The sequence below is a fragment of the Pistacia vera genome, unplaced genomic scaffold (assembly GCF_008641045.1).
Source record: "Pistacia vera cultivar Batoury unplaced genomic scaffold, PisVer_v2 Contig200, whole genome shotgun sequence".
Classification (NCBI taxonomy): domain Eukaryota; kingdom Viridiplantae; phylum Streptophyta; class Magnoliopsida; order Sapindales; family Anacardiaceae; genus Pistacia; species Pistacia vera.
The window spans coordinates 1,404,006-1,425,513 of record NW_022196003.1 but is presented as its reverse complement, the minus strand read 5'-3'; the positions used below and the strand labels follow the sequence as shown (position 1 = coordinate 1,425,513).

General features: G+C 37.8%; 4 protein-coding genes and 1 pseudogene across 7 annotated transcripts; 1 reads left to right on the top strand and 4 right to left on the bottom strand.

Annotated features, from left to right (window-relative positions):
- The first annotated feature begins 107 nt into the window (after nucleotides 1-107).
- LOC116128524 (tetratricopeptide repeat protein SKI3) lies at nucleotides 108-12,828 on the top strand. The gene is made up of 21 exons (XM_031414234.1): nucleotides 108-330; nucleotides 420-503; nucleotides 594-794; nucleotides 913-1,119; nucleotides 1,206-1,256; nucleotides 1,388-1,480; nucleotides 1,790-1,930; nucleotides 2,026-2,106; nucleotides 2,319-2,566; nucleotides 2,653-2,824; nucleotides 3,397-3,512; nucleotides 3,598-3,655; nucleotides 4,036-4,101; nucleotides 4,240-4,452; nucleotides 4,609-4,660; nucleotides 5,050-5,423; nucleotides 5,539-5,633; nucleotides 6,057-6,296; nucleotides 6,627-7,270; nucleotides 11,791-11,994; nucleotides 12,272-12,828. The coding sequence occupies exons 1-21, from the start codon at nucleotides 319-321 to the stop codon at nucleotides 12,454-12,456; spliced, it is 3,537 nt and encodes a 1,178-aa protein (XP_031270094.1). The 5' UTR covers nucleotides 108-318; the 3' UTR covers nucleotides 12,457-12,828.
- A 150-nt stretch (nucleotides 12,829-12,978) lies between these two features.
- On the bottom strand, nucleotides 12,979-15,740 carry LOC116128525 (protein LYK5-like). Of its 4 annotated transcripts, none has more exons than XM_031414235.1 (2): nucleotides 14,117-15,740; nucleotides 12,979-13,715 (listed from the first exon to the last, which is right to left on the bottom strand). In XM_031414235.1, exons 1-2 carry the CDS (start codon nucleotides 15,582-15,584, stop codon nucleotides 13,204-13,206), a joined length of 1,980 nt encoding a protein of 659 aa, XP_031270095.1. In that variant the 5' UTR covers nucleotides 15,585-15,740; the 3' UTR covers nucleotides 12,979-13,203. The 4 variants fall into 4 exon arrangements, with proteins under 4 accessions (XP_031270095.1, XP_031270098.1, XP_031270097.1 ...); XM_031414238.1 differs by having other exon boundaries at nucleotides 12,981-13,499; nucleotides 13,889-15,739; XM_031414237.1 differs by having other exon boundaries at nucleotides 12,983-13,393; nucleotides 13,795-15,738.
- Nucleotides 15,741-16,243: 503 nt separating this feature from the next.
- Nucleotides 16,244-18,300, bottom strand: LOC116128496 (annotated as a pseudogene).
- Nucleotides 18,301-18,646: 346 nt separating this feature from the next.
- On the bottom strand, nucleotides 18,647-20,739 carry LOC116128527 (wall-associated receptor kinase-like 9). The gene is made up of 3 exons (XM_031414239.1): nucleotides 20,536-20,739; nucleotides 20,243-20,416; nucleotides 18,647-20,014 (listed from the first exon to the last, which is right to left on the bottom strand). Exons 1-3 carry the CDS (start codon nucleotides 20,732-20,734, stop codon nucleotides 18,972-18,974), a joined length of 1,416 nt encoding a protein of 471 aa, XP_031270099.1. The 5' UTR covers nucleotides 20,735-20,739; the 3' UTR covers nucleotides 18,647-18,971.
- A 26-nt stretch (nucleotides 20,740-20,765) lies between these two features.
- Nucleotides 20,766-21,446, bottom strand: LOC116128495 (wall-associated receptor kinase-like 1). Its single transcript, XM_031414209.1, has 2 exons — nucleotides 20,828-21,446; nucleotides 20,766-20,780 (listed from the first exon to the last, which is right to left on the bottom strand). Exons 1-2 carry the CDS (start codon nucleotides 21,386-21,388, stop codon nucleotides 20,766-20,768), a joined length of 576 nt encoding a protein of 191 aa, XP_031270069.1. The 5' UTR covers nucleotides 21,389-21,446.
- Between the last annotated feature and the right edge of the window lie 62 nt (nucleotides 21,447-21,508).

Below are 21,508 nucleotides of genomic sequence, written 5' to 3'. Positions count from 1 at the left end.
GCAGCCTGCTTCATTCAAGCTGGGCCTCTCTTCACTGAAACGGCCCAGACTGATTATCTTCATCATGTGTCAAAAGAAAAAAAAAAATTGAAAGTAAAGAGCAAGAAACCAGGAAGGAATATTTGATGAGAAAAATCGATAGAATTAAAAGGTGTGGAACTGGAAATTTGAAAACCCGCATGGAACACTGTTCGAAAATGTATAGTATCGAAGTAAAGTAGAAGTGGCGAAATAGGAGGGATTGGATATTGAATTTCGTTTTCAGTATATAAACCTGAACTGAAGCCTGAAGAGTGGTTTAGGGTTTAAGTTTCGAAAATGAATAAAACGGTCATCTCCTTGAATTTGCTTCTGTATAATTTGTTAAGTGTTAGTTATTATAACTATTATTGAATGACGATGGGTTGTGTTTGTTTCAGGAAGAGGAAAACGAAGCTCTGTTAAAACAATTGGAGGAATCTTTAGAAGCCAATCCGGAGGACCCTTCCGTTCACTTTGATCTCGTAATTTCCATAACTATTTATTTAATAAATTGTTTGATGAATTTTCATGATGAATTTATGAAAAATTATTTTTTTATTTTTAAATTTCAGGGGGTGTACCTGTGGGAGAGATCAGAATCAAAGGAAAAAGCAGCCGAGCATTTTGTAAAATCGGCCAAATTTAACCCTCAAAACGCAGCGGCTTTCAGATATTTGGGTGATTATTACAGGGGAGTTTGCTCAGATAACCATAGAGCTCTCAAGTGTTACCAGAGAGCCATTTCTCTCAATCCTGATGATTCTGACTCTGGGGTGAGTGAGTACCACATTATCCTATTAAATTATTTTTCTATTAAATTATTTTTCTTTCAATAAATAAACAAATTTATTTTGTATTAACGAACGAACAAACAAATACGGAATACAACAGGATGGTTTATGTGATTTGTTGGAGCAAGGAGGAAAAGAGAGCTTGGAAATAGGCGTATGCAGAGAGGCTTCAGAGAAGTCACCGAGGGCTTTCTGGGCATTTCGACGATTGGGTTATCTGCAATTGCATAACGACAACTGGTCTGATGCTGTTCAGAGTCTTCAACATGCCATACGAGGCTACCCAACCTCTCCTCGTCTCTGGGAAGTATGTTTTTCAATTTCTCTTTAACTTTTATGTTATTTTTTTAACTCTCTTTTTCAAACTTACGTTTCAAAATCTTTCCTTGCTAGGCTCTTGGTCTTGCTTACCATCGACTTGGCATGTTTACTGCTGCTATTAAGGTTTTTGTTTTACTGCCACTGCTCTTCTCTACGTGTCCTGTTTCTCAGGCGCTCAGCTTATAGCCGGTTCTTTATTGTCTGAAGTTGTAGTTCCATTATTAAAGTAGTAGTTTTATTATTATTTTTGACAGTCATATGGGCGAGCTATTGAATTGGATGATTCAAGCATCTTTGCGTTTCTTGAAAGTGGAAACATCTTTTTGTTGCTTGGTTCTTTTAGAAAGGTAATTTTTTTTTCTTAGTTCTATTTGTCTACCTTAATTGCTTGATGAAGAAGGTCCGTTTATGGTATAGTTGGAACAAATATCTTTTTAAACATCCTTGTAGTTATCCAGTGTTGTCGCTGTGAAGCGCACAGTTGGACTTGCAATGCACTTTTGAGCAAGCACATTTTAATACCATTTGCCTATACTAAGGGATATAATAGATTTGTGTATTGAATGTAAATTTATTGAACTTCTTCCTTTGTACCAATTGCTTATATTATGTAGATGCGATGATGAAATTTGATATTGTGGTCTTTATGCATTAAGGGAGTTGAGCAATTTCAACAAGCTCTTAATATTTCACCTCAAAATGTGTCTGCACACTACGGGCTTGCTTCTGGACTACTTGGTTGGGCAAAAGAATGTATTAATATGGGTGCATTTAGATGGGGAGCTTCACTGTTAGAGGTCAGTCATTTTGCAGTTTCAAGCAATTGGCGCCCTCCTTGTTTTTGTTGGGGTGGGGGCGAAGTATTTGTTACTCACTTTTTAAGTGCTTGCAGGATGCATGTAAAGTTGCAGAATCTAATACTTCTTTAGTAGGAAACCTATCATCTGTATGGAAGTTGCATGGTGACATTCAGGTATGATTATCTAAAGCTTCAACCATTTTGTTATTAAACTGTAAAGAAATGGCTTGATCTTTTATATACCAGTTAAATGGCACCCATTTTTTTTATTTCTTCTTTCTTGTAATTATGTCTTATCATTCAATTTATATAGAGCACCTGGTTGTATGAAGTTATGATGTCTGTGGCATGACTAATTTAAATGTGCTGTGTTTCCTTTCTGGTAGCTTACATATGCAAAATGTTTCCCATGGATTGAAGAGAGCCAGAGTTTAGAATTAGATGTTGAAACTTTCCATGCCTCCATCATTTCCTGGAAGAGAACCTGCCTTATGGCAGCCATTTCTGCCAGAAATTCTTATCAACGAGCTCTGCTTTTGGCTCCATGGCAAGCCAATATCTATACTGATATTGCAATAACTTTAGATCTCATTTCTTCTTTGAATGAAAGCTGCGAGAATCACCTCAGTGCTTGGTAAGGTCTTGGCTCATTTGGGTTATATTTGTTCATTTACATTTGGCTAAAGGATTTTCTATTATAACCTGCTTCCTTTTTACCAGGCAGCTGTCTGAGAAGATGGTTTTGGGTTCTTTGTTTCTTGAGGGTGATAACCATGAATTTTGGGTTGCACTGGGATGTTTATCTGATCATAATGCTTTAAAACAGCATGCTTTTATTAAGGGATTGCAATTGGATGTATCTTTAGCTGTTGCTTGGGCACACCTTGGGAAGGTATTGTCAAATTTATTCTTTAATCTCCTGGGCTGAATTTGGGCTACATTGCTTATTAAGGACAATCACTAATGGAGAATAGCTATCACTGTGTACTTGAACTAGTCCATACATGTTATGGTATCATATTGAGTTTCCCTTGCTACTTTTGCAACAGAATCACCTCTACATTTATCCACAACACCCCCTTCTCAATATACACAAATCGGTGATTGCTTTATCTTAAAACTTAGTAGGATTGAATAATTGGATGCTACGAGTAAGCTGCAAATATCGTGGGATATATTTTTCATGTTGGATTTCAGTCTCTTGCTTTCTTTCAAGGGTTAACTTATATGGATGGATGCTAAACTCGTTTTGGCCCTTGTAGTTAGTTGAACTTTATATGTGAGTTCAGCCTTATTAATTGACTGAACTTGGGCTGGTGCCTCTTGCTGATTAGGCTGATGGCATGTTACCTTTGTTTGTCTTAGCCACATTTATTGTCCCTACAGCTGGGAGACATTAATCAATTCATTAACATTCGATACAAACAGAATGAGTTGGTAATGTTTCTGTATCGGTTTTTACAGCTATATAGAGAGGAAGGTGAGATGAAGTTAGCAAGACAAGCATTTGATTCTGCTAGAAGTATAGATCCTTCACTTGCATTACCATGGGCAGGCATGTCAGCTGATGCTCATGCTAGGTAAATTTTTAACCATATGTATATATATATAGATTTTATATTGAGTTGTCACCTTGCAGCCTTTAACATATACTTCATCCTGCAGAGAGCCTTCACTAGATGAAGCTTTTGAGAGCTGTTTACGAGCTGTGCAAGTATTACCTGTTAGTGTTGTTTCCCAATTGATGCTCTTTAAATACATTTTATATGATAAAATTGGCACTCTGAATTGATACATGTTGAACTAACCAGAAAAAATGATGTTTGACCAGAAGTTCAAATTATTCCATTGTTGTCTCATCTCATTTCTGTGCTGAACAGTTATCTGGTCATGATGGGATAGATTTTTTTATTTTTTATTTTAAATAAAAGGAGGTTTAATGTGAGACACTTTCTCCTCATTCTCCCAAAAATTTTTGCTTTTAACTTTTTATTTGGCCTGAAATCTAACATTGAAGTATCAAGTGGTGATTATGGGCTCTCTTGCCAACATTTTACCTATAGAGCTTTCTGTGGCTGTACTGAAAGCTTTGATTTCTTGCAGCTTGCGGAGTTCCAAATTGGTCTGGCGAAGCTTGCTCAGCTCACGGGGCACCTTTCATCTCCACAGGTACAGCCATTTATAAGTGATAGGCGAGGTTTAGCCTCTTTAGAAGAAAAATATACTTTCTTCTTCTTGTGAAGCAAGTGCTAATGGTGGGATGCTTCAAAGAGTATTACTTGAAATTTTCTAGTAATTTGGTCGCAGGTTTTTGGAGCCATGCAGCAGGCAATTCAGCGTGCTCCTCACTATCCTGAATCTCATAATATGTATGGACTAGTTTGTGAGGCACGGTTTGACTATCGTGCTGCTGCTGCTGCTTATAGACTAGCACGCTCTGCAATTAGCTCTGCTTCAGGCACTGTTCAAAAATCTCATTTCCAAGATATATCCATTAATTTGGCCAGATCACTCAGTAGGGTAAACATATTGTAGGGAAAATCCCCTTCTCTTAATTATTTACTAGATCTGTAAAGATGTATTCTCAACTCAACCTCTTGCCCCACTTAGTATCAGTAATATTAATCTGTGTTTTGTATCTTTGCAATCATTAATAAATTTTGTTGTATGGTGCAGGCAGGGAATGCTTTAGATGCTGTACAAGAATGCGAAAATTTGGAGAAAGAAGGTTTCAATTCTGTCTATATATCTCTAGTTCTTTATTGACAGTACCCTTCATTTCTTTGGTTTTGGTCATTTTGGGCCTTTGATAGGGTTCTTAGATCTACTAGTATATAATTGAATGAATCTTCTCTTGCATTAAGTTAATTCCCCAACAATTCTTAAAATGTGAGGGCTAGTTAATAGAATATAATTATAGTCATGCAGACATATCTTTAAATATAGTGTGTATTTTTATGTGACTGACTTTAAGAAAGAAAGAAAAAGTGTTTGGAGTTGATCAGAATAAAGCATAATACATGATTGTACAGTTGATTCCAGGATCTGAATGTGTTAAATTGTGGACTGAAACTTGTGATTGTGGTTTTGTTTTTTTTTATATATCTTATCTTACAGGTATGCTCGATGCTAAGGGTTTGCAAATATATGCTTTATCCTTGTGGCAACTTGGTAAACATGAGCTAGCCCTCTCTGTGGCAAGAAATTTGGGTGCAAGTGTTTCTACTCTGGAACTGACATCTGTAGCAGCATCTGTTAGTTTTATATGTACATTGCTTTACCACATATCTGGACTGGATTCAGCCATTAATAGCATTCTGAAAATGCCAAAGGGGCTGTTTCAGAGTTCAAAGATGAGCTTTGTAGTGTCTGCCATTCATTCTCTTGATCGTAATAATCAGCTTAAATCAGTAGTTTCAAGTAGCCGTAGCTGTGTTTCATCTTCTGAAGAAATCCTTGGAATGCATTATTTAGTAACACTTGATAAATTGGTGAGTAATGTGCTTCTGTTTTTGGAACTTGAAAAGCGCTTACACTAAGTTGGGGGTTTCATTTAAATTTTCTGGAAGCAAATTTTAGTGGTTATTATACCTTTGCATTTCGCAGGTAAAAATCAGATCAGAATCCCGCCTTGGATTTCACAGTGGAATCATTCACCTTAGGAAAATTCTTCACATTTACCCAAATAGTATTTTGATCAGGTAACTAAGAGTTTTTACAAGAACTCTATTTGTTAGTTTCTAAGCTATGCTGAGGAATTTGGTGTCTGCCTTTTCCAATATAGTTCTTCATGCAGTTCTGCTATTGTAGTGGCCTTCAGCTGGTTTTTGCATCTCTTTTGAACTTGACACACTTCACTTGTCGCCCTGCTAGCTCTTTTACTTTGTTCTTCATGACATAACTGTCTAGATGAATGTTTCTTCGTCTAGTTTACTTCAATATGTTCTTCATGACATATTGTAGAAATACATTGAAGTTTGTCCTGACATATATTAGACTTTTAATTGCTCTATGTCATGATTCACATTATCACCTGATCCAAGTTTTGCATACATTATCTTTGTTGATAATTGTTATATTCTTGTTATACCTCTGAGGCTCTGACCTAAATTTGCTGGGAACAGGAACCTACTTGGTTATCTTTTGCTATCAAGTGATGAATGGAAATATACCCATGTCTCAAGCAGATGCTGCATAGGGACTTTTGACTGTACGGAAAAGGAAGGTCTAAAGTCAGCATGGGAGATCCTTGGTGCTGGAGGGGTTGCTTGTAATGTGATTGGAAATACTGAACTGAAGTTTACTTTCCCAACCTGTGGTTATGAGTGCCTCAATAGACCAAAAGCTGTCCAAGAGTTGCAAAAGTATATAGCCTCATATTTTTATTTATCTGTAATTGATCATATTGTGGATTTAAATTTGGTAATTTGTTTTTCTGTTTACATGCATAAGTCACCAGCATCTAATATGTGTACATAAAAATGATAGATATGATATGTTTTCTTATCCTTGTAAATAATTATTGCCTTTACCCTGAAAGAAAATAATACAGACAAGACGCCTTTGCACAGTTTGTTAAGGGGGGACACCCTTTGCATTGAAAATTATGTGCAATGCATGTACACTATTTGAATTTCTATGGACCTATTTCTTTAGCAAAATAATTATGTTTTGTCTTTGTCTACATTGAGCAGATGGTTACATCGAGAACCATGGAACCATAATGCACGGTACTTGCTTATACTTATTCTCATACAGAAGGCTCGTGAAGAGAGGTTTCCTCAACATCTGTGTACCATACTTGAGCGGTTAATTGTTGTGGCACTCTCCAATGAATTTTATTCTAGTAAACAAATGTTTTATCAATATCAAAAGTTTCAGCTTCTTCTTTGCGCTTCTGAGATCAGTTTGCAGAGTGGGAATATAACTGACTGTATTAATCATGCAAAAAAGGCTTCAGGACTTCTGCTTCCTGATAGTTACCTTTTTTTTGGACACTTGGTATTGTGCCGTGCCTATGCCGCAGAAGGCAATGTTGTAGAACTTAGGGAAGAGTATGTAAGATGCTTAGAGCTTAAGACAGATTATCATATTGGCTGGATATGTCTCAAAGTCATAGAATCTCAATATCAAGTCCAAGTTGATTCAGATGTCATAGAATTGAGCTTCCAGGAATGCTCAAAAGAGGGGAATTATTCAAGGAAGATGTGGATGGCTGTATTTAATTTAATAATGGGTTTGGTTTTCATATGGAAACGGGATTTTCTATCTGCTGAAAAGAGTCTTGCACAAGCTTGTTCTGTGGCGGATGCTGAGAGTTGCCTTTTTCTCTGTCACGGTATCAATCTATCAACTCATTGGTTTTTGGTCTGCTGTTTCACACTTTCTTCTTCTACTGAATATTGTGTTGAATTATCAAATGTTGATCTGAACTTAAGAGGCTGAAGGAAATATCTTTGAGAGTAGGTTCTTTGCATCTTGTAGGGTTAGCTTGGACAATGTGTGCTTCTGAAAGCAATAATCTGATTTTTTTTTTTTTTTTTTTGTTTTATAAGAAAACAAAAACTGGCATTTTGAATATTCTGATGAATGGATGCCAAATTGAAAAATTAGGTTTAATTTGTTGGGTTTAATCTCCAGGAACCATGAGAGGCATGCTTAAACTTGAATTCAGTTATAATTGATATAACCATACAGGTTTTTAGTTCATATTTCTCAAGTTTTGTGCTAGAGAAGCTTGTTGGGTAGTCAGCCTTCGACCAGAAGTTCAAATTATTCCATTGTTGTCTCATCTCATTTCTGTGCTGAACAGTTATCTGGTCATGATGGGATAGATTTTTTTATTTTTTATTTTAAATAAAAGGAGGTTTAATGTGAGACACTTTCTCCTCTTTCTCCCAAAAATTTTTGCTTTTAACTTTTTATTTGGCCTGAAATCTAACATTGAAGTATCAAGTGGTGATTATGGGCTCTCTTGCCAACATTTTACCTATAGAGCTTTCTGTGGCTGTACTGAAAGCTTTGATTTCTTGCAGCTTGCGGAGTTCCAAATTGGTCTGGCGAAGCTTGCTCAGCTCACGGGGCACCTTTCATCTCCACAGGTACAGCCATTTATAAGTGATAGGCGAGGTTTAGCCTCTTTAGAAGAAAAATATACTTTCTTCTTCTTGTGAAGCAAGTGCTAATGGTGGGATGCTTCAAAGAGTATTACTTGAAATTTTCCAGTAATTTGGTCGCAGGTTTTTGGAGCCATGCAGCAGGCAATTCAGCGTGCTCCTCACTATCCTGAATCTCATAATATGTATGGACTAGTTTGTGAGGCACGGTTTGACTATCGTGCTGCTGCTGCTGCTTATAGACTAGCACGCTCTGCAATTAGCTCTGCTTCAGGCACTGTTCAAAAATCTCATTTCCAAGATATATCCATTAATTTGGCCAGATCACTCAGTAGGGTAAACATATTGTAGGGAAAATCCCCTTCTCTTAATTATTTACTAGATCTGTAAAGATGTATTCTCAACTCAACCTCTTGCCCCACTTAGTATCAGTAATATTAATCTGTGTTTTGTATCTTTGCAATCATTAATAAATTTTGTTGTATGGTGCAGGCAGGGAATGCTTTAGATGCTGTACAAGAATGCGAAAATTTGGAGAAAGAAGGTTTCAATTCTGTCTATATATCTCTAGTTCTTTATTGACAGTACCCTTCATTTCTTTGGTTTTGGTCATTTTGGGCCTTTGATAGGGTTCTTAGATCTACTAGTATATAATTGAATGAATCTTCTCTTGCATTAAGTTAATTCCCCAACAATTCTTAAAATGTGAGGGCTAGTTAATAGAATATAATTATAGTCATGCAGACATATCTTTAAATATAGTGTGTATTTTTATGTGACTGACTTTAAGAAAGAAAGAAAAAGTGTTTGGAGTTGATCAGAATAAAGCATAATACATGATTGTACAGTTGATTCCAGGATCTGAATGTGTTAAATTGTGGACTGAAACTTGTGATTGTGGTTTTGTTTTTTTTTATATATCTTATCTTACAGGTATGCTCGATGCTAAGGGTTTGCAAATATATGCTTTATCCTTGTGGCAACTTGGTAAACATGAGCTAGCCCTCTCTGTGGCAAGAAATTTGGGTGCAAGTGTTTCTACTCTGGAACTGACATCTGTAGCAGCATCTGTTAGTTTTATATGTACATTGCTTTACCACATATCTGGACTGGATTCAGCCATTAATAGCATTCTGAAAATGCCAAAGGGGCTGTTTCAGAGTTCAAAGATGAGCTTTGTAGTGTCTGCCATTCATTCTCTTGATCGTAATAATCAGCTTAAATCAGTAGTTTCAAGTAGCCGTAGCTGTGTTTCATCTTCTGAAGAAATCCTTGGAATGCATTATTTAGTAACACTTGATAAATTGGTGAGTAATGTGCTTCTGTTTTTGGAACTTGAAAAGCGCTTACACTAAGTTGGGGGTTTCATTTAAATTTTCTGGAAGCAAATTTTAGTGGTTATTATACCTTTGCATTTCACAGGTAAAAATCAGATCAGAATCCCGCCTTGGATTTCACAGTGGAATCATTCACCTTAGGAAAATTCTTCACATTTACCCAAATAGTATTTTGATCAGGTAACTAAGAGTTTTTACAAGAACTCTATTTGTTAGTTTCTAAGCTATGCTGAGGAATTTGGTGTCTGCCTTTTCCTATATAGTTCTTCATGCAGTTCTGCTATTGTAGTGGCCTTCAGCTGGTTTTTGCATCTCTTTTGAACTTGACACACTTCACTTGTCGCCCTGCTAGCTCTTGCACTTTGTTCTTCATGACATAACTGTCTAGATGAATGTTTCTTCGTCTAGTTTACTTCAGTATGTACCATTAATATTGTAGAAATACATTGAAGTTTGTCCTGACATATATTAGACTTTTAATTGCTCTATGTCATGATTCACATTATCACCTGATCCAAGTTTTGCATACATTATCTTTGTTGATAATTGTTATATTCTTGTTATACCTCTGAGGCTCTGACCTAAATTTGCTGGGAACAGGAATCTACTTGGTTATCTTTTGCTATCAAGTGATGAATGGAAATATACCCATGTCTCAAGCAGATGCTGCATAGGGACTTTTGACTGTACGGAAAAGGAAGGTCTAAAGTCAGCATGGGAGATCCTTGGTGCTGGAGGGGTTGCTTGTAATGTGATTGGAAATACTGAACTGAAGTTTACTTTCCCAACCTGTGGTTATGAGTGCCTCAATAGACCAAAAGCTGTCCAAGAGTTGCAAAAGTATATAGCCTCATATTTTTATTTATCTGTAATTGATCATATTGTGGATTTAAATTTGGTAATTTGTTTTTCTGTTTACATGCATAAGTCACCAGCATCTAATATGTATACATAAAAATGATAGATATGATATGTTTTCTTATCCTTGTAAATAATTATTGCCTTTACCCCAAAAGAAAATAATACAGACAAGACGCCTTTGCACAGTTTGTTAAGGGGGGACACCCTTTGCATTGAAAATTATGTGCAATGCATGTACACTATTTGAATTTCTATGGACCTATTTCTTTAGCAAAATAATTATTTTTTGTCTTTGTCTACGTTGAGCAGATGGTTACATCGAGAACCATGGAACCATAATGCACGGTACTTGCTTATACTTATTCTCATACAGAAGGCTCGTGAAGAGAGGTTTCCTCAACATCTGTGTACCATACTTGAGCGGTTAATTGTTGTGGCACTCTCCAATGAATTTTATTCTAGTAAACAAATGTTTTATCAATATCAAAAGTTTCAGCTTCTTCTTTGCGCTTCTGAGATCAGTTTGCAGAGTGGGAATATAACTGACTGTATTAATCATGCAAAAAAGGCTTCAGGACTTCTGCTTCCTGATAGTTACCTTTTTTTTGGACACTTGGTATTGTGCCGTGCCTATGCCGCAGAAGGCAATGTTGTAGAACTTAGGGAAGAGTATGTAAGATGCTTAGAGCTTAAGACAGATTATCATATTGGCTGGATATGTCTCAAAGTCATAGAATCTCAATATCAAGTCCAAGTTGATTCAGATGTCATAGAATTGAGCTTCCAGGAATGCTCAAAAGAGGGGAATTATTCAAGGAAGATGTGGATGGCTGTATTTAATTTAATAATGGGTTTGGTTTTCATATGGAAACGGGATTTTCTATCTGCTGAAAAGAGTCTTGCTCAAGCTTGTTCTGTGGCGGATGCTGAGAGTTGCCTTTTTCTCTGTCACGGTATCAATCTATCAACTCATTGGTTTTTGGTCTGCTGTTTCACACTTTCTTCTTCTACTGAATATTGTGTTGAATTATCAAATGTTGATCTGAACTTAAGAAGCTGAAGGAAATATCTTTGAGAGTAGGTTCTTTGCATCATGTAGGGTAGCTTGGACAATGTGTGCTTCTGAAAGCAATAATCTGATTTTTTTTGTTTTATAACAAAACAAAAACTGGCATTTTGAATATTCTGATGAATGGATGCCAAATTGAAAAATTAGGTTTAATTTGTTGGGTTTAATCTCCAGGAACCATGAGAGGCATGCTTAAACTTGAATTCAGTTATAATTGATATAACCATACAGGTTTTTAGTTCATATTTCTCAAGTTTTGTGCTAGAGAAGCTTGTTGGGCAGAGTTGAATCAATGTTTTGTGTATGGAGTTGTTTTTCTTTTTCCAGAAATGTTGTGGGCTGCTCCTGAAACTCTGTGCAAAATCCTTAACCTTTTGGTGTATGAAACATCTGAGTCATAAATAGGATGGTGCTCTTTTTCTCTGTCTTACTGTTCTCTCCCTCAGCTATGTAATTAGATAATTATTGGGTACAGGTACTACATGTATGGAAATTGCCAGGCAGTGTTGTGATTCACAATTTTTGGCACTTGCTATAAGAAGTCTTACCAAAGCTCAAGAGTCTTCGCTTTTTCAATTACCTGTGGTGTCAATGTTGCTAGCTCAAGCAGAAGGAAGCCTATCCTCCAAGGAAAAGTGGGAGAAAAACCTTCGTCTGGAATGGTTTACTTGGCCACCAGGTTTAATTTTCACCTAACATTTGTGTGCATGTGTGACAAATTATTATTATTATTATTTTTTTTTAGGTGGTGTTTTAAAATAGCCATGAGTAAGTTAATGATGAAGCATCATGTGTATGTATTTATGTTAAAATTAGTTCTCATGTGGATTGGCATTGCAATCTGATAAGGATCTCTTATTTGTGGAGTACAAAATTTTCTAATCGGGCTTTATAGAGATGTATGGTTTATGAAACAAAACATGATTTTTGCTCACAAGTTTGCATTTTTTCCACAGAAATGAGGCCTGCAGAACTTTTTTTCCAAATGCATTTGCTTGCAATGCAATCAAAAGCTGGGTCTGGCTCTTCTTCGACAAGAGTGGAATTCTGTCAGAGCCCACAAAAATGGGTTCTGCGAGCAATTCATACAAATCCTTCTTGTTTGAGATATTGGAACGTTCTGCAAAAGCTTACAGATTGAGCCAGGTATGCCATTTGGGAATGAATGGTAATTTTGAAGGTTGCGTGTTGTTCAAAGTGCCTCCATACTATTGTCAATATTACCGTCTTCATGTTGCGTTAAAATCTATGTAGTTGATTGACCCATTATTATCCATGATAATATGCTAAGAGGGATGATATGGACAGGAGTTCACCCTAAGATCTCTTTTTCTGTATATTATGTGATCATTTGCTGCTAACATTGTAAATTGGGCATTGTAATTTACTCTACTTGCTATCCAAAAATTAGATTAGAGTTTTGGTGAAATTCACGAAGTTACTGGAATTTTATGCTGTGTAACTTCTAATATTCTTTAAGAATCATGATTCACCTCTGAATTTTTTCACATTATTCTTCTGTTTCTTTTTGGTGCTAACATTCTTGTTGACAAATTTGATACGAGATTCTGCCGAGTTACAGACAGAATTAACTTTTGAATTGCCATTCAACATTTTACAAATATTTTCTCAAATATTAGTATTTGAGGCCTGAATTCTGATCATGAGAATTTTAGATGACAAGGTAAAATGGGAAAATGGGACATTTAGCAAATTTATTTGACAATTCATCCGTGTGGAAAATGGGAATTCTATATTACACAGAAAATTTGCAGGAGGCTTCTCGTGATGGTGAGGTAGTCACCAACAGCAATTACAAGAAGCACTATTATTGTATAGAAGCATCCTATAATCTTACTATTAAAATTGAATTTATACTCTCTAGTCTCTACCTGCCACTGCCCACTGACTTGGAGCGATCTAGCTCATCAGATGGATCCCAATCTGACAGTGATGATAAAATCTTGGACAGATTGATGAAAACTTCAACCATGGATGGACGAGCATTTAGATCATGAGCCACACAGTTTTTAGCTAGCTGAGCCACGGAGAAGGCCAAATCTAAGGGGTATTCATTCCTCAAAGAAGGATCCATGAAACCTCTTAGTTTCTCTCTCACGTTGTCTCCTTCAAGCACCTTGTTTATGGATACAGAAAGCATTTCTTCTCCGCTATTTTTATCTCCTGTTAAAGCCTCCCTTCCAGATAAGAGCTCCAATATGACAACCCCAAAAGCGAATACATCTAGTTTAGATGTGATCACTCCATTTTCTATGTACTCTGGAGCCATATAGCCATGAGTGCCAACCACATGCCTTGTCAATTGCATTCCACCCTGTTCTTGGTCGTCCACACTTCTTGCCAAACCGAAATTAGCAATTTTGGCTCTGAAGTTGGTATCTAAGAGAATGTTACTGCTCTTCAAATTCTTGTGGATATAAGGGGGATTGGTATATTTGTGGAGNAGGGGTATTCATTCCTCAAAGAAGGATCCATGAAACCTCTGAGTTTCTCTCTCACGTTGTCTCCTTCAAGCACCTTGTTTATGGATACAGAAAGCATTTCTTCTCCGCTATTTTTATCTCCTGTTAAAGCCTCCCTTCCAGATAAGAGCTCCAATATGACAACCCCAAAAGCGAATACATCTAGTTTAGATGTGATCACTCCATTTTCTATATACTCTGGAGCCATATAGCCATGAGTGCCAACCACATGCCTTGTCAATTGCATTCCACCCTGTTCTTCGTCGTCCACACTTCTTGCCAAACCGAAATTAGCAATTTTGGCTCTGAAGTTGGTATCTAAGAGAATGTTACTGCTCTTCAAATTCTTGTGGATATAAGGGGGATTGGTATATTTGTGGAGGTAGTTGAGGGCATTCGCTACGTCATAAGCAATCTGAACTCGCTTCTTCCAATCCAGAGTAGCAGAAGCAGTTTGGTACTTGGAATGGAGCCAATCATCGAGAGAACCATTGTCTGCACTCTCGTAAACAAGGTAGGTATTGCCCTGATGTACACAGAAACCAGAAAGCCTTATAATGTTGCTGTGGTTGATCTTCTTCAATATGTTTATCTCGCTTGAGACATCTCCTTTCATCATCTTAACAGCAGCATCATCACCCTTGAAAGATCCCTTGTAAACGGAGCCCTTGATTCTATTTTCTTCGCTGAAATTCCCAGTGGCAGTTGCCAAATCTTGAAACTTATAGATGGTCAAGGACTCAACAGCGCTTCGAAACCCTTGCGTGGAGACAGAAGTAGACCATGATTTGCTGTTTTCAGGGAGAGATGTGTAATCTGTAGTCTCTGAAACCATCTTAGGTCCTGAACCAGAGACTGGCTTGGACTTTGGCTTCTTAGACTTGCGACGGAAGAAGCAAAATAGAAATGCCAAGAGGGCAATAAGCAGCAGCAAACCAACTCCGATTCCAACACCTACAAATACCCATTTCTTGGATGATTCATCAGGAGGGTTGCTTGGTGTTTGTGGAGAAGGGGCCGGAGGAGGAGAGGCCACGGGTGACTCAATCTTGGTGGGTTCAGTTTTAAGGGGAACTAGAATAGTGGTAAATGGATATATATTTTGACCTGATGACAGCTCATTTGCATCAAGGATGCTTTTCTCATCCACTTTGAAAGTTTCTGCAATTGCAGAAATGGAATCACCCCATGTGATCAAGAAGTTGAGCAAATACTTGACACCTGAAGCTGTCTGGTTGGTTGATGGACATGCACATCTAATTGGAACTGTCAAATTATTACCCTCAGTGATATTTTTTTCACCATAAGTATTTTGAGCCATCATTGCTTGGCAAGTGGTGAGTCCTTGGTAGGTGTTATTGGACACAGAGAAATAAGTCTCCCCAGTGGTTATAATCTTGTAGGTGGCATTATGCTGGTAGTAAGAGGATTGAGTGCTTCCGGAACAAGAGCAGTTGACTGGAATTATCACCTGGTCATTGGTGGGGATGGTGGCGGTGGCGGAGGCTAGCTGGTTGATGGAGACAATTGAGTCTGGTTGGGCAGACAAAAGATAAGCTATGCTCACAGCTGAGTTGTAGGGAGGATTTGATCTGAAAGTGAGATAGGATTGACATGAAGATCCAACTCTGTTGCAAACAAAACCTCTGGTTATATTGTTATTGCTCGAGTCGTCACAAGCCAACTGCTTGTTGTTTACGTATGGTTGTTGCCCTTGAATTACAACTAATACATCAACAACAATCAAGATACAGAAGATCAATTTACAAGGAGAAATTATCTCCATGCCTTCACCCCAAGCAAAACTCAACTCTACTTTTCTCTCTCTATCAGGATAGAAATAGAGGATAATACAGAATACAGACAGGAGAGATAAAGAAAGGAGTGATCAAAATAGTGGTTTTCGGCTCTGATTTGATTTGTCTTCCATTTAAAATAATAAACTATTGCGTGTTAAAGATTATTGAATACCAAACCAACAATATTTCAAAGAAGACGACGATGCAGACTTTGACTTTTGCAATTCCAAATCAACGCGTTTTTGACAAGTCTAACGAGCATTGCATCCGGTAATGGGCTTTGCCCATTTCCATTCAGTGCTGCAAAGGATGGTCCAATTCAATTCAACCCACACGTCAAGTCCATTTCGTGACTTACCCTCTAACAAATAATACAAGAGATGTATAATATCAGTGGATTGACCGCTTTCAGAGTGGTTTTTCCTTTTTAAAACTTCTTTCATTGTTGGCCATTTCTTCCCGTTCAATTTTAGACTATCTCCTTGCAAGCTTTGCAAACTCCAAGACCTCATCTTTTGCTTCCATGGCAACACGATTCTCTAATATTTGAAATAGCCGATTCTCTTTCACTGTTGATATTAAATTCTTTTCTTCCTCAAATTTAAAGCTAGAAACTGCCTTTTCAACAGTTCGAGTTCCACCAAAACTACTCCAAAATTATAAACTCATTCTTCTCTATAAACTGGTTAGACTGGAAGTACTCTGGATCTAAATAACCGAATGTTACACGCACCTGCGTGGTTAAATGACTTCTATCAATCGGTATCGACTTTGAAAGTCCAAAGTCAGCTACTATGGCTCTGTAATTTTCACCAAATAATATGTTGGTTGACTTGGCATCTCGATGAAAAATAGATGTATAGGCAGCATAGTGCAAATAAGTAAGCGCACCAGCAATACCCATGGCAATTCTGAAGCGACTTCCCCAAGACAGAGATGACACATGTACCTCATCATGGAGGTGGTGGGAAGTGTTCTATTACTCACTAATTCAAAAACCAGTAAAGGAACTTCCGTCTCTAGACAACAACCCAACAACTTCACTATGTTTCTATGGTTTATCTGAGAAAGAATAACCACTTCGTTGATAAATTGAGCAACTTGGTTTTCATTCACAACGCAGGCCTTTTTAATGCCTACTAGAATTCCTTTATAAACTGAACCACAGCCTCCATTTCCATGAATCCGACTTGCATTGAAGTTGTCTGTTGCTCTGTCCAGCTCTTCCATAACCACAATTTTAGTTTTCCCAATTGCGCCTTTCTGTGAAGCAATTTGTTGTTGTAACAACAGGCCACCATTTCGCTTGAAGAAATTTATCTTACCTTTGCTTGCCTTCGCTTCCTAAGCCTCCAAGCACACAAGATTCCTAATATCAGGATAACTACTGAACTTATGCCAAAGACTAAACCTGCAAAACTCATAGTGGCAGATCATCAATATATCAGCTTGACCTGAATGTCCTCAATTAAATTTTACTCGATGAAGTATACTTCTAAACCAATGAAATGGGGCATGATTCTGTTGAGTAACATTCATGAAACTAGGGGACAATAGATATACCTAGAAAGACAGCTGTAGCAGATGATAGTCTTGGTTCATCAAGGGTGCAACCATTTTCTCGGGTGCCATCACCATGGTACCTCCTTGGGCAACTACAAGAAGAACTCCCTGGTGTATTCTTGCACTCTGCTCCCTCTGCGCACAAAGTGGTAGATGTTCTGCACTCGTCTATATCTGAAATAATAATTTGATCATTACTAATTAGACGGCACCAAACAAAGAGCCTATCCGTTTTATGTTTCTTATCAAGTGGGAGCTGTGTCTTACTTTGATGAGAAGCTACGTACCTGTGCAGCCATTGGGAAAATAAGGATTCCTTCAATATCCTCGACTGCATTGACAAAGATATCCGTGGCCGCCATCAATGCANACGGCACCAAACAAAGAGCCTATCCGTTTTATGTTTCTTATCAAGTGGGAGCTGTGTCTTACTTTGATGAGAAGCTACGTACCTGTGCAGCCATTGGGAAAATAAGGATTCCTTCAATATCCTCGACTGCATTGACAAAGATATCCGTGGCCGCCATCAATGCAGTCAGCATTGGTGCTGCACGCATAACTACTGTTGCTGAAGTTCCTTTGCTCAAGATTTTCTTTGCATGAGTTTTTCCCCACAACCCAACTCAGTCTCATTGGAATCTCCACATCATCCGAAAAGAAAAACACGAGGACAATGATCAGGTTTCCATGATGTTTGGGCTCCAGCACTGATGTTCAATATCCGCAGAAAAACAGACTTCAAATTTACGGTGAGAAGAGTCTGACAGGAATGAAAGCCGGAGCACAAAGAAGTGAATGCTCCTGGTATCAGCTCCCCGCAGAGGGAAAGACACCCGGCTGTATAATTTTCGTCGGATGAGCTTGTAATGTAAAAAAGATGTCACAACCCAGAGCTACCAATTTGTTAGTGTAAGTGAAGCTGAAGGGATTGAAATCTCCTCCCATAATTGGTTTTATATGCTGTTCTATCAAATTTTCTTTGGTATTACAGTTGATATAACTCAAATATATGCAAGTCTTGTATGGGAAGAAGATATATTCAAAACCTTTAGCCGGTAAGCTTGCAAGATGGGAGTCTGATTCCGGCAAGTGATCTCAAACCATCTATCATGCCTTTTTCCCTTTTTATCATCCCCTCGACCTTCCTCTTTAAAATTATTTTCCAAATAAGATTTGATTAGTTTTTTTTCTCTTTTATGGGATAGTGACAGAGTATAACTGTTGAATCATAACAAATTACATACACAGCTCTATCAACAATCGCCAGCAAGATCATCTCCAAAGGATTTATTTCTTAAGACTCGTTGCTAGCACGGATGCATGTAATTTATTTGCAGGAATTGAAAATTTGTTGTGATGGTGCAAATTACTTCTTATATACGATCTTAAGGAAAGAGGTTATGTTCTTCTATTTCGTTGGAGTAACACTCGATTACATCTCAAAAGCACTCTTGAGACTCCAAAAATGCTATTTCAGATTATATTTGATTCGGAGTATTACATCAACAGAATGAAATTATAGTTTGTGCTTGAAGTTTCGATAACGAAATACCTACGCCTGTCACAGGAAATTCGTTGTGTCCGGCAATTCAATTTTCAGAGCTTCTGGAGTTGCATCCTAGGCTATGCTCCAAAATTTGGAAGCCCATATAAATTCCACAAACAAGATATAAAATGTGAAGATCTCATTGAATCTTCTTTCTTTAGTGTGTGATATGGGTTAGTATGTCTGTGACTTATAGCTCTAAAATATAACATCGTAGCTGCATCATCAAAATAGCAATTGAAAATTGATCAGGACTCAAGAACCACTAAGTTCTCAGTTTCTCGAGCTCAATTACAACTTCTTTCATGGTTGGCCTTTTCTTCCCATTCAATTTTAGACATCTCCTCGCAAGCTTTGCAAATTCCGAGACCTCATCTTTTTTTGCTTCCATAGCAACACGAGCCTCTAATATTTGGAATAGGCGATTCTCTTTCACTGCTGATATAAAATTCATCACCAAGTTCTTTTCTTCCTCAAATTTAATGCTAGAAACTGCTTTCTCACCTGTTAACAACTCTACTAGAACTACTCCAAAACTGTAAACATCACTCTTCTCTGTGAATTGGTTAGACTGGAAATACTCTGGATCTAAATAACCGAATGTCCCATGTACTTCTCTGGTTAGGTGAGTTCTATCAGTTGGTATTGACCGTGAAATTCCAAAGTCAGCGACAATAGCTCTATAATTTTCATCCAATAAAATGTTGGTTGACTTGACATCTCGGTGAAAAATAGATGTATAGGCAGCACTGTGCAAATAAGCAAGTGCACCAGCAATATCCAAGGCGATTCTGAATCGGCTTTCCCAAGAAAGAGATGACACATGACCCTCATCATGCAAGTGGTATGAGAGAGTACCATTACTCACAAATTCAAATATCAGTAGAGGAACTTCAGTCTCAAGACAAGAGCCTAGCAGCTTCACTATGTTTCTGTGATTTATCTGTGAAAGAATAACCACTTCGTTGATGAATTGCGAAACTTGGTTTTCATTCACAACGTGAGCCCTTTTTATGCCTACTATTCGACCATCTGCTAGCATTCCTTTATAAACTGAACCAAAGCCTCCATTTCCATGAATCCGGCTTGCATTGAAGTTGTCTGTTGCTCTTTCCAGCTCTTCTGTGACAAATATTTTAGTTTTCCCAATTGCGCCTTTCTGTGAAGCAATCTGTTGTTGTAACAAGAAGCCACCATTTCGCTTGAAGAACAATTCTCTGGCCTTTGCTTGCCTTCGCTTCCTAAGCCTCCAGCCACACAAGATTGTTGATATCAGGATAACGACTAAACTTGTGCCAAAGACGATGCCTGCAAAACTCATAGTGGTAGATGTAATAAACAAGTTAGCTAGTGCTGTACCAAAACGTACTTCTCCATTAAATTAATTTTCTCTGCTGAAAGCTTACTTGTCAACCTGTGAAATACTTACCTATCATATTATATTGAGCATAATTTGTTGAGTGGTACCAAAAGAATTCTAATTAAACCAAGAATTATGATCCTAGTTGGTTGGAACCAATTGACATGAGAATATACCTAGAGAGACAATTGTAGCCAGGGGAACTTGTGGTCTATCACGTACGCAACCATTTTCTCTGGTGGCATCGGGATGATAGCCAGTTGGGCAAATGCAAGAAAAATTCCCCGGCATGTTCTTGCACACTGCTCCCTTGGGGCACAACTTCGTTGATGTTCTGCATTCATCTATATCTAAAGAGATAGATTGACCATTAGATAAACATTAAAAAAGAGGCAGATAGATGCTAAGGCCATGAGTTCTTTTTTGAGCAAATAACAGCATAATAGGCAATAGAAGAAGTTGAAGCTACCTTTGCAGCCATTGAGAAGATAAGGGTTCCCTCTATAACCTCTACTGCATCGACATAGATATCCCATGTCATGGTCAACGCATTCAGTATTTCTGCCGCATGCATAACTACTGTTGGTGAAGTTTCTTTGCTCAAGATTTTCTTTGCACGAGTTTTTCCCCACAACCCAACTCAGTCTTACCGGTATCTCGTGATCCATCGGATAGTAACTAGAGAAGTAATGCTCAGCCTCAGCAAGGAAAGCACTAGAATAAGCACGTAGACCACCTATTTCACTGGATACAGAACTGACATTCAATATTTGCACTCGGAAGGACCTAAAGTTTCTGGTCAGAGGGGTCTGGCAACAATGAAAGCCTGAGCAAAAACGGGCAGCTGACTCTGATATTGGACCCTTACATAGGGAGAGACATCCGGTTTCATGATTTTCCTCATTTGCCTCGGTGATGAAGGAATAGATGTCACAGCCAACAGCTACCAACTTGTTAGAGGTGTGGGGGAAGAAGAAAGGATTGAGATCTCGTTTAATAAGTAGCTCTATATGTCGATTCGTCCAACTTTCCTTATCAGGATTACAGTCTGTGAACTTCCGATTATTTGCAACTCGTATCTGAGAAACTGATATATTCAAAACCTTCATCTGGTAAACTTGTAAAACGGGGATGTGATTCTGGCAAGTGATCTCGAACCATGCATTTATACAACAATGCTCACCGATGCCAAATGGGTAAGGAATGCTGACATTACCACATTTCCTTTGACACTGCGGCTTAGTTGCAGCAACACTATCATCACTCCCCAAAATGAAAATAGCAACTATGAGCTTAAGCAATATGCCTAGCTTAGACAGCATCGACTTTTCAAATTGTAACTAATTAGCTTTGACTGTAAAGAACTGCAAGGCAAGTTTACTGTCAAAAATAGCTAAGGTTATAGAGTACGCGAGGAGGACTCATTGGGATTGCCAATCGAA

Excerpts from the sequence above, each read along its gene's own strand:
- LOC116128524 (XM_031414234.1), top strand. Across the intron at positions 1,481-1,789 it reads TGCTTGGTTCTTTTAGAAAG|GGAGTTGAGCAATTTCAACA; the intron begins GTAATTTTTTTT and ends TTATGCATTAAG. Across the intron at positions 2,107-2,318 it reads AGTTGCATGGTGACATTCAG|CTTACATATGCAAAATGTTT; the intron begins GTATGATTATCT and ends CCTTTCTGGTAG.
- LOC116128525 (XM_031414238.1), bottom strand. The coding sequence starts at position 15,584 with ATGGAGATAATTTCTCCTTGTAAATTGATCTTCTGTATCTTGATTGTT. Across the intron at positions 13,500-13,888 it reads TTTAACAGGAGATAAAAATA|GAGATAAAAATAGCGGAGAA; the intron begins GCGGAGAAGAAA and ends AGGCTTTAACAG.
- LOC116128527 (XM_031414239.1), bottom strand. The coding sequence starts at position 20,734 with ATGGATCACGAGATACCGGTAAGACTGAGTTGGGTTGTGGGGAAAAAC. Across the intron at positions 20,417-20,535 it reads TCTTCTCAATGGCTGCAAAG|ATATAGATGAATGCAGAACA; the intron begins GTAGCTTCAACT and ends CTATCTCTTTAG. Across the intron at positions 20,015-20,242 it reads GGCTACAATTGTCTCTCTAG|GCATCGTCTTTGGCACAAGT; the intron begins GTATATTCTCAT and ends TGAGTTTTGCAG.
- LOC116128495 (XM_031414209.1), bottom strand. The coding sequence starts at position 21,388 with ATGCTGTCTAAGCTAGGCATATTGCTTAAGCTCATAGTTGCTATTTTC.